This window comes from Nerophis lumbriciformis, linkage group LG30, assembly GCF_033978685.3.
Source record: "Nerophis lumbriciformis linkage group LG30, RoL_Nlum_v2.1, whole genome shotgun sequence".
Taxonomy (NCBI): domain Eukaryota; kingdom Metazoa; phylum Chordata; class Actinopteri; order Syngnathiformes; family Syngnathidae; genus Nerophis; species Nerophis lumbriciformis.
In genome coordinates, this window is record NC_084577.2 from 10,238,335 (window position 1) to 10,250,086 (window position 11,752).

Genomic DNA, 11,752 nt, shown 5'->3' on the forward strand with positions numbered 1-11,752 from the left:
TCCCTAAATTCCTTATAATAGCTGGTTGAGAAAGGTTTTTCTTAAACTGTTCAACAATTTGCTCACGTATTTGTTGACAAAGTGGTGACCCTCGCCCCATCCTTGTTTGTGAATGACTGAGCAGGAATCTACTTTTATACCCAATCATGGCACCCACCTGTTCCCAATTTGCCTGTTCACCTGTGGGATGTTCCAAATAAGTGTTTGATGAGCATTCCTCAACTTTATCAGTATTTATTGCCACCTTTCCCAACTTCTTTGTCACGTGTTGCTGGCATCAAATTCTAAAGTTAATGATTATTTGCAACAACAAAAAAATGTTTATCAGTTTGAACATCAAATATGTTGTCTTTGTAGCATATTCAAATGAATATGGGTTGAAAATTATTTGCAAATCATTGTATTCCGTTTATATTTACATCTGACACAATTTCCCAACTGATATGGAAACGGGGTTTGTACAATATGTGCATTTTTCCGAGTTTTGCTTAATAAATGACATAATCAGTGTTTATCAGAGTGTATAAGTATTTTATGAATGTTAACCCTTCAAAATAAATTACAGCTTTGACAATTGGGCAAGTGTCATCCAGTGAGTAAAAGGTTGGGAAAAGAGGGGCATTGCCAGTCCGTCCAATTTTGTTATTTGGGTTTAATGACTTAATCACAATGTGGTTGGTTGCTTAACAAGGTAATTTCATTGACAACATGCTGGGGTTGCATGTTGAGAGAATCGTGCACATTTCTGCAAGGGCTTCAGTTAGAAGTTAAATGGTAAATGGGTTATACTCGTATAGCGCTTTTCTACCTTCAAGGTACTCAAAGCGCTTTGACACTATTTCCACATTCACCCATTCACACACACATTCACACACTGATGGCGGGAGTTGCCATGCAGGGCCCTAACCACGACCCATCAGTCGCAAGGGTGAAGTGTCTTGCTTAAGGACACAACGGACATGAAGAGGTTGGTAGAAGGTGGGGATCGAACCAGGAACCCTCAGGTTGCTGGCACGGCCACTCTCCCAACGGCGCCACGCCGTCCCCGGTTGAATTTGGAGAAAAAATAACAAGATGTACACATATGGATGTATTCTTGTAGAAAAATTATTTGCAAATGTGTATCTCAATCTGTGCGTTTGTAATCCAATTCAAGTTTGCATGTACTTGTGTGTGTTTGTATCTCAATGTGTGTGTTTGTAATCAGATTTGTGTGTGTGTGTTTTTTTTCAAGTTGTCTGTCCATATTATGATTTGTCTTAGTGTAAACAAATATCTATATGTTCGTATTTGATTTGTCTTTGTCAGGGGCGGATTAAGAAATTTTGGCCCCCTGGGCCTGACATGGTCTTGGCCCCTCAACCCCGCGCGTGCACGCGCACACACACGCACGCACTATGCAAGAAATACTGTATACTGTGAACAGACATGCACACTGTACTGTACAGAAGAGTGCACATACTGCACACACACTATTAGGTATACCACACAGACAAGCACAGGTTTCACACAGACACAGGTAGGGGGAGGGGATAAATGGCCTAAAAATAAAAATTTTGGAAAATGATTACGCCCACTTCAGTGATGGTGCATTGGGTCATTTGAGAGATATTATGTATTGGACGTTGGTACCTATCATGAAATAAACCCCCCACCCCACCCAAAAAACTAAATTGGACATGATTTTTGCCCCCTTTTATCATTAAAAATAAAATAATATCTTAGGAAAACACTTTGGCATAACGGCAGCTGTGCAGAAAATTGAGGCTCAAAGTCTGTATCTATTTTGTGGGAAAGCTTGAGGAGGAGAAGGAGAAAGGTAAAATGATAACACATGCATCGGAGAGCACCACAAAGAAAGGTATAGGCCAGTTCATGGTACAAGGGCTGCATGCAGGTCAAGATAGCCCATTTCCTCTGCCTGTCTTACCCATTCACCGAGAGACCACTGAGGACATAGAAATGCAAGTGGATATGGGGTTCGAAATACTGGCGTCGGTCAGAGGAGTCAATGTGGAGGATGTTTATAAACTTGTAGATGCACATATGACTGACAGCACAGAGCACAACAAAGGCTTTTCAAAGCTGTTGGCAGAGATGAACAACTTGGAAAAACCAGCAGGGCAGATCTTTTGTGGCACCCACACTACACTGGGCTTCAGCAGTGCCATGAATAAAGTGATGCGGTTGGCGGAGGCCGATATGAAGATGGAGCAAGTGCTACAGAGTTTCATGGTAGATCTGGATGTAGACAGCAAGAATGCTATAGTGGCTGGACAGGCACTGGACATGTCCTGAACTCAGTGTCAGACGTGGCTGCCGAATACTTGGATGAAGTGAAGCAGCTGACAGATCTCATGCTGCCCCATCTGAAGACTGTCCTGGCCAGGCAGAGGATGGACTATGGGATGGATGAGGAGACCTTCCCAATGGACCCTGTCAGTGAACAGGCTAGTAACATTGATGGCACCCCTGTGCACAACATTGGGATGGAGAGACAATGTGGCAAGGTGGACTACAGACTGAAGAAGTTGGGCACACTGAACGCAGTCAATAGGTCAATAATTTTACAGAAGAGCCAGGAGCTTCAGAGGTTTCAAGGCAGCAGCACAAGCAAAAAGAGAGGTTGAACTCAACTGGAGTAAACTCATGAAGGCAAAATTCGAGAGTTGGGCTGACGAGAAACAAGAGATGGCTCAAAGACAGGAGAAGAAGAGACTAGACATGCTGGACACACTGAAATCTTTTGGTGGCCCCTTCACGATAGTGGGGAAGTTGAAAAGTTCCTTGTCCATGAAAGTCTGAACAAGAATGAACAGAGAATGAAGCTTGAGGTTCAGTTTGCCAGAGAAAGCACCAAGCTTCTGCCTAAAGTCAATCCTATCTTCAGAATCCAGGTGACAGACAGTTCCCAGAAATGGCGAAAGTGCAATTCTCCCAGTCATAATGGATACTTAGAATTTTATGGTGGTGGTAAGTATTCATGAAAACAGGTAGCCTAACATTAGTGAATGGGTGAATTCTGGAAATAACAACCTAAAAATCTTACACAGTGCACCTTTAAGCAAGGGGTTTCTTTCGTGCTTTCAATTTCGCAAAATCATCCACCACATCATTGAAGTCCAACTCTCTTGTCAGCTCACTCTCAATTGCCATTAGAGATAACGCATTTAATCTTTTCTGAGTCATTCTTGTGCGCAGCTCATTTTTGACTCTTGACAAAAGAGAGAATGAGCGCTCTCCCTCACAGTTACTGACCGGTAGAGTGAGAAAAATCTGTAGCGCAATGTATGTATTAGGAAACGTAGGCTGTAGTCCAAAATGTATTATTGTTTTGAGCAGTCCTGAAGGGGTCCTCTCCTCATCAGTGTTGTTGAGCTGTATAAAAGATTTGAACTGTATAAGCTCCTGTCCAAGACTTTCATTGAGGTCAGATGAGTATGATTCAGTGAGAATCTTGGCCTTGTGAAGGACTGAAGCATTGGACTCTGTATCCAAAGAGAAAAGGACACTGAACAAATTGTTCAGATGTTTGTAGGCCTCCAGACGGTGATTAAGGCTTGAACTCAGTTGATCAATAGAGGCAATAAATGTCTCTATTTGAAACAGTTGCCTTCCCTCAAGCACAACATCTGGGGATGCTGATTCATCAGCAAACTTTTTACGTTTCTTCGTCCGTTCAGCCCTGTAAGATGGGGTGCCACCCAACATGTTTAAGGTTTTCTGCTCAAAATGATCAAATAGATCTCTTTGGGAGAGAACAAAGGTGCGCAGAGATTCCAGCAATCTAACTGCTGTACCAAGGTCCATGTCTGCTTTTTGAAGTTGCAGACTTGTGGCCTGAAATCTGGACAGAACAGTGTCCCAAAAGCCTGCCATGAAGGCCATCTCAAGTGAATCCAGCTTCCGCACTAGACTGTCAGCTTCAGTTTGTGTGTCTCGTTTCTCTGTGTCATCAGTGGAAATACCCTGTAGTGCTGCTCTTATTTTACTGTAGTTCTGCCACAGTGCTTTGGTAGATTCTGCACGGCAACTCCAACGCGTGTTGGATAAAGCTTTAAGTGTGAGATCTATGTTGGAATTGCCAAATACCCTGTCCCATCGGTGTGTGGATGCAGTTGTGAAGTTGTAAATAGACTGAATCAAGTCAAAATACTTAGAGACTTCATTTCCACATCTGTCAATGCTGTTGACTACCACCAAATTCAAAGAGTGAGCTGCACATGGAATATAGTGTATTAATGGGTTGCTTTTCTTTAAGTGAGCCTGCAACCCATTATACCTCCCTGACATGTTGCTGGCATTATCATAAGCCTGCCCCCTGCAATTTGACAGCTCTAACCCTAGATTTTCCAACACAGACATGACATAGTTAGCCAAACTTTCACCTGTATGGCTAGTAATGGGCTCAAAACCCACAAAGCGTTCAACAACACTGCCCTCTTTGCTAACAAAACGGAATATGAATGTCAATTGGTCCACATGAGATAAATCTGGGGTTGAATCCACAATGATAGAGTAGTATTTGCTTGCTTGCAGTTCATCTGCTATAGCCTGTTTGGTTTTTGCACCCATCAATTCAATGAATTCCTCACAAATGGTGGAGGACAGATATGAGGTATTACCTCGACCCATCTGCCCAAACTTTCTGATGTGATCCTTTAGAAAGGGATCAAATTCAGCCAGGACCTCCAGAATACCAAGGTAGTTCCCATTGAGAGGAGACCCTAACGATTCATTTTTACCCCTAAATGCAAGGCCCCTTTCTGCAAGGAATTTAATGACTGCAACAACTCTTTGTAACACCTGCCTCCAATAGCTGCTCTCTGCCTGAAACTGTTTGAACAGGTCTGCATCAACTGTGGCGCGGTTCAAGACTGCTTGCATGCAGGTTATGTGCTCAGCACTTCGCTCATGTTCACCAAATCTTTCTGAGTGTTTCCAATCACAATAGCCTGTCACAAAAGAATGTGTTTTTGGGGAAAACAGTTTGCATGCAAAGCAGTAAACATTACCAGTAGAGGGAGAGTACATCATCCACTCTCTTTGTACTCGTTGTCCATTGGGCAGGTGTGAAGTAAAATGTTCATTGTTTAGGCATCGGGTTTTGCCTCCTAGCCCACTGTTCCTCACAGAAGCTGGATAATGGCTGTGACGGTTGTGAAATGATTTTGCACCTCTTTGAATAAGAACTTCCTTCATTGACTCAGTGAGGGTATCAGCCCATTTAGCGGGATCACTAGGTAGAGTTGTCACTGTAGATGGTGTTGAAGAAAGATTCAACTCATTTTCTATGCTGTCCAGAGGTGCAGTGACCTCACATTCATCCGAGCAACTGGCTACTGCTGAGTTGGTTGAATCATTAGCATCCGAAGCATTTGGTTCAGTGCGTACACTTGTAGTGGTCTCAGGATCTTGGGAGCTACATTTTAGCTCAGGTGCATTGCTAACCTTAGCTGAATTTGCAGTAGCATTTATAGAATTGCTTTCAGCAGATGTCTTTGTACTGAAGGAGCTGGAGATATTTGGAACACTCTCAAGTAAAACTGATTCCTTTTTTTTCTTTTCTTGCTGAATTTTTTTTCTAGCTCCTCCACTTAGACGTTTATGATCCATATTTCCCTTCTTTCTGTGCACATTGGCTCTTTGCCTATCACAACAGCTTAACCAACTATGTGTGTGTGTGTGTGTGTGTGTGTGTGTGTGTGTGTGTGTGTGTGTGTGTGTGTGTGTGTGTGTGTGTGAGTGATGCAATTTTCAAAACTAGTAATCTAGCATTAACAGTCAAAAGCAGAAATCAGCTGATTTCTATAAGAACTGATAACAGATTTCCAATCAATGCTAAACTCAGACAGCGAAAGTCACTAGATGACGTTTTGAGTCGCCAGTCATGTATGGCCAAAAGTCTCTAAATCGAATGCCAATGTTGCTTAATCGCCAACACACTGGGACTCACTGAAGGACTGACAGTGAATAAAAAAAGATGATTAAGATAATTGTGTACTTTTCTCTTCTGATATTTTCACTAAGGACCCCAAGCTATCTGCATGCAGCAACAATGTCTGACAGACAGGAGAGCGGAGTGGTCAGTGATGAATGGCAAGGGAACAGACTGATTTGTACTGAGGCGAAAGAGAGAGCCAATTACAGTGAAATAAATTCCAAAAGAGCCAAGTGACTAGCTGAAGGCAGGGACAAATGCCTTGGAGTGACCAACAAGAGTGCAAAGTACCAAATGGCAAAATGTGGGAAGACCAACAGGCAGATCTGCTTTTACCACTTATCTTCACAACCAAAAAGTCGCTAAATGATGTTTTCAGTCGCTAGCCAGGTATGGCCAAAAGATGCGAAATCTAGCGGTAAAGTCGCTCAATCACACTGACAGTGAAACAAATAATTTTTAAAAAGATAGTAATCGTACAATGTCTTGTACTTTTGTCTTCTTTCTTAATATTTCTCAAAGGACACCAAAATGTCGCTATCTGCAGGCAGCTTGCTAGCTATGATGGCAGCAACAATGTACCTTAGAGTGACTGACCAACAAGAGCTCAAAGTACCTAATGGCAAAATGTGGAGAGACAGACACAATAAATTGCATTAAGATGAAGAGAACTGTTACTATTATTAATTTTAACAACAACCAGAAAGTCGCTAAATGTCACCAGCCAGGTATGGCCAAAAGTCGCTTAATTGGCCACACACAGTAACAGAGAAACAAACAAACAAAAAAAAAGATCATAAAGATAATAGTTGTACAACTTTGTGTACTTTTGTCTACTTTCTAAATATTTTCACAAAGGACACCAAAATGTTGCTATCTGCAGGCAGCTTGCTGGCTATGATGGCAGCAACGATGTCTGCCAGACAGGAAAGAGTGGTCAGTGACGATCGAATCGAGAAAATGACAAAATGGGTCAAAGACCAAAAAGTTATTAACTGACAGCAGTGACAAATGTCAGACTGTAAACTTTTTTGAAAGAAAAGGACAAAATGGGAAGATGCTGATAATAACAGCAAAATGGAAAATATAAGAATTTCCAAGTAATGCTCAACTCAAGTGTGTGTGTGTCGTGTGTGTGTGCGCGTTAAACTTCTTGTGGAATGATTTCAAATTATCTCTGAGTCTGAACTGAGGGAAAGGAAACCAAATTTTGAGCAGTCACTCACGAGTTCAAAGTACCAAATGAGGAGATTCTAAAAGAACAGACCGGTTTATGAAAGACTCGATGGGGGAGGGGCACAGCTAAGAATACATGAGTGAGATTCTGTGATCCAAATTCGAGATAGAGCTTTTTGATAATGATAATTTGTCAGAGTAAGGTTGTGTAATCAAAATTTGAGAATGAGCTTTGCCAATCAATCAAGAATATTTGCATTAAGTTCTGTGATCAAAATTCAGAAACAACCTTTAATAATTGATAAAGAATATGTGAGTGAGGTTGTGTGATCCAATTTGAGAATTAGCTTTGATAATAATGATTGAGAGCCTCTGGCCCTCTGTGGATCGTGGCCGCGGGGCCAAGTTGGCCTGGCCCCTTGGGGCCTCTGACCCTCTATGGATCGGGGCCAAGTTGGCATGACCCCTCGGGGCCTCTGGCCCTCTATGGATCGTGGCCGCGGGGCCAAGTTGGCCTGACCCCTTGGGGCCTCAGGCTCTCTGTGGGTCGCGGCCGCGGGGCCAAGTTGACCACTAAGTTATTGCTAAAACATGAACTTTTATTTACAGCAAGTGATGAAAAGTCCCTTGTTCTTAGCTGCAACGGCAACACTAGTATGAGTGGCTGCAAGGCGCCGACTAGTGGTGAGTATAAGGAAAAGCAAGTGGGAGTTACAGACCAATCCTTTCACACATTCAAATGGCTTCTGCAGCTAGTGGGTTCATTATAGTCCGGCTCGGCTAATATGTGCAAAAATATTTTTTCCCCCTCAAATTTAGTGAGTGTGGCTAATATACCAGTGCGCTCTATAGTCCGGAAAATACGGTAATCGTTGCATCCCTATTGTCATGTGACAACATGTGATTATCCCAGCATATGGCTTCCCCAAAATGGCAATGTGTCTGGTAAATGCGCATGGACCAACGAGCTTTAATAAAAAAGTTTGCAATTGAAGGTTATTTAAAACGTAACATGCACAGTATGTAAACATCACACATATTTGCTATCGATTAGTATTTTAGTAAAAATTTCAAAAATGTGTTCTATGATATACCACTTGGTCTGTGGTATTCCCCCTTCATTTTACTTTAAGCTGATTTAAGTCTGGGTTCTTTAGGGTTAAAAGATGATTATCATAAAAAAACAATGCATATGGTCATGCTGTTAAATTAGTAGGACCTCTCTCCAAGTATTTATTTATAATGATAAGAAAAAGCAAGTGGACTGTACCTGTATGTGGATAACATATTTGTTTTCCAAGTCCCTCCTGAACACCTGACTGGCCACAAGTGTTCCATCTTGCTCCAACACAAACTCTCCTCCTTCATTTCCAGACAAGATTCGGAAATCAAATGGCGGGCCATTGCGCGAGGAGTCCAGGTCGATGACAGACAGCTGGATGATGCTGGTACCGATTGGCTTGTTTTCCTAGGTAGGGAATCATACCGTCACCCAAGCCTGCCCGATTAGAGGTTCATTTGAAAATTCATTCAGTCATGTTCCACCGCTTATCCTGTTCAGGGTGACAGGTGATCGGAAGCCCATCCCAGCCACCCAGTAAACCACAGGACACATATTGGCAAACACACATTTGAAAAACAACTATTCACACTCACACTTGCGGACAATTTTAAGTCGCCAATTAACCAAAAAACAAATACAACTTTTCTCAAAGGAGCAATGACACACTGCACATGTTTAAATGTAATGGGGGCGGTATAGCTCGGTTGGTAGAGTGACCGTACCAGCAACTTGAGGGTTCCAGGTTCGATCCCCGCTTCCGCCATCCGAGTCACTGCCAGTGTCCTTGGGCAAGACACTTTACCCACCTCCTCCCAGTGCCACCCACAGTGGTTTAAATGTAACTTAGATATTGGGTTTCACTATGTAAAAGCGCTTTGAGTCACTAGAGAAAAGCGCTATATAAATATAATTCACTTCACTTCACTAATATTAACTAGAGGGGATGCTATTCTTTTAGAAATCTGGGTGAGAATGCCATAGAGCTGAAACAAAAAGGATTCATGGGAAAAGTTTACATTTTGGAATGTGGAACATGTTTGTCTGAATGTTTTGACGATGGATTGTTTTGAATGGGTTAAGAAATGTGTACAAAAATAACATTCCATACAATCCAAATTCAAAAGTTCATGACAAAGGAGTATTTTGGATTTCCAAGAAAACTGGAGATTTTGGGAAATATGAAAATAGATTGCCAGAATGTTTGGAGTGAGTTCAATGTTTTGGTGTTGCGATAGTTTTAATCGGTTAGAAAAAATATCAAAAGTGGACATTTTTTGATGTGTAAAATTTTCCAATTTTCCTGAATGGAGAGAATCCTTTCATGTTGGATTGGTTCGATTCAGTCGAGCAATGTGGGAGTTGAAAAAACTGTCCAATCATTTCCAGTTTTCAGTTCCACATTTTCTGTGTAAAATATTCCCATAGAATTCATACAACTTCCACATTTCTCAACCGTTTTAAAGCATTCTAACATCCAAGCTATCTCGCCCTTGAGTAAAAAGGCATTGTTTGTTTTTGATGCAGTTCATTAGGTAAAATAAATCTAATTCAGAAATTAGATTGCATGTTAGTATGAATCTAGGTATTTATTGTGCAGCCCTACTTCAGAGGTCTCGTTTTATTGTGTTACATCAGACACTAAAACCTTTGATATATTAAGCGTTAGGAACCTGAAACGAGATGGGAGGAAAGATTGCCTGACAGTAATAATTTAGGGCATAAATAAATACTGGTGAGCTATCATTATCAGCTCCTTAGTGCTGCATACTGACTGGCAGAATAAGTGGCTTCTCTCCAAACGTATTATGAATGCAATAATACAAATAAAAGTTAATCTTCATATTTTGGTCCGAATGTGAGTTTGTCAACAAGACATTTACTGTACCTGAATGACAGTTGTAAGGTTGGCAGGTAAGAAGGTCGGGGGGTTGTCATTGATGTCAGAGATGTCTATGTTGACCGTAACAATGGACGACATGGGTGGGGTTCCACTATCCAGAGCTCTGATGGCCAATGAGTAGCTTGGGACCTAGATAGACAAATGAAAATGTTTAAGGAGTTGTGTTGATATTGTAGTTAAACCCGGTAATTGACTTAAATGCAGTGGTACCTCGGCTTTCGAGTGCCCAGCTCACAAGTTTTTTGGGTTACAAGCTGTGTAATTGGTATAATTTTGGTTGCAAGCAAAAATTTGAGTTACGAGCCGCTCCACCGCTAATTGGTGTTGTGAATGTCAAATATCCAACCGAAAGATCCTGTGTCTCACTCGATAGAATTAGCTAATAACTCGCTAGACATAACTGTGGTCTGACGAGTACACATTTAAACATTTTTTTTGGAAACTGTGGACGTCGTGTCCTCCGGACCAAAGAGGAAAAGAACAATCCAGATTGTTATAGGCGCAAAGTTGAAAAGCCAGCATCTGTGATGGTATGGGGGTGTATTAGTGCCCAAGACATGGGTAACTTACACATCTGTGAAGGCGCCATTAATGCTGAAATGTACATACAGGTTTTGGAGAAACATATGTTGCCATCCAAGCAACGTTACCATGGACGCCCCTGCTTATTTCAGCAAGACAATGCCAAGCCACGTGTTACATCAACGTGGCTTCATAGTAAAAGAGTGCGGGTACTAGACTGGCCTGCCTGTAGTCCAGACCTGTCTCCCATTGAAAATGTGTGGCGCATTATGGAGCCTAAAATACCACAACGGAGACCCCCGGACTGTTGAACAACTTAAGCTGTACATCAAGCAAGAATGGGAAAGAATTCCACCTGAGAAGCTTCAAAAATGTGTCTCCTCAGTTCCCAAACGTTTACTGAGTGTTGTTAAAAGGAAAGGCCATGTAACACAGTGGTGAACATGCCCTTTCCCAACTACTTTGGCACGTGTTGCAGCCATGAAATTCTAAGTTAATTATTATTTGCAAAAAAAAAAAGAAAAGTTTATGAGTTTGAACATCAAATATCTTGTCTTTGTAGTGCATTCAATTGACTATGGGTTGAAAAGGATTTGCAAATCATTGTATTCCGTTTATATTTACATCTAACACAATTTTCCAACTCATATGGAAACGGGGTTTGTAGTAACAAGCACATTTATATTAACATGCAATATTTACTTAATTTGCTGATTTTAAGCATACGGTGGCACATTCAATTCACAAACGCATCACAACGTTAATTTTTCCTTCCACAACATCATTGAGTACTACTCACTGCAGACATCATGAGAGCCAACAAACATAATTAAACATCACTCACTGTATAGTGTCTGATCTCACTGGGATGCCAACTTTTTTAGATAAAGAATGACTCATAATCCTCACAAACCAAGTGTCTTTTTGGACAATTTCCCAGTTTATATCCACATCATTTTACTATCCAGTTAAAGGGCATGATTAATAATCTAGAATAAACTTTCACAAGCTCCTAGGCAAGAAAGCAGCTCACCAGCTCATGATGTCAACACAGAGACATAAGAAAATTACCTCTCTCTGATCAATGCGGCGCTAAATATAGGTCCTTAACGTTAAACAATATTGGTAATAATTGGCTAATATTCAGGTC

General features: G+C 41.4%; 1 protein-coding gene across 6 annotated transcripts in view; it reads right to left on the reverse strand.

Moving 5' to 3' along the window:
• The window catches only part of fat3a (FAT atypical cadherin 3a), a 311,463-nt gene that overhangs the window by 58,997 nt on the left and 240,714 nt on the right, over positions 1-11,752 (reverse strand). For all 6 annotated transcript variants that reach the window (XM_061925528.1, XM_061925526.1, XM_061925527.1 and 3 more), the window contains 2 exons: positions 10,066-10,209; positions 8,388-8,585 (listed from right to left, as the gene is read on the reverse strand). In XM_061925528.1, coding sequence (XP_061781512.1) covers positions 8,388-8,585; positions 10,066-10,209 — 342 coding nt within the window. The remainder of the gene's footprint in view (positions 1-8,387; positions 8,586-10,065; positions 10,210-11,752) is intronic.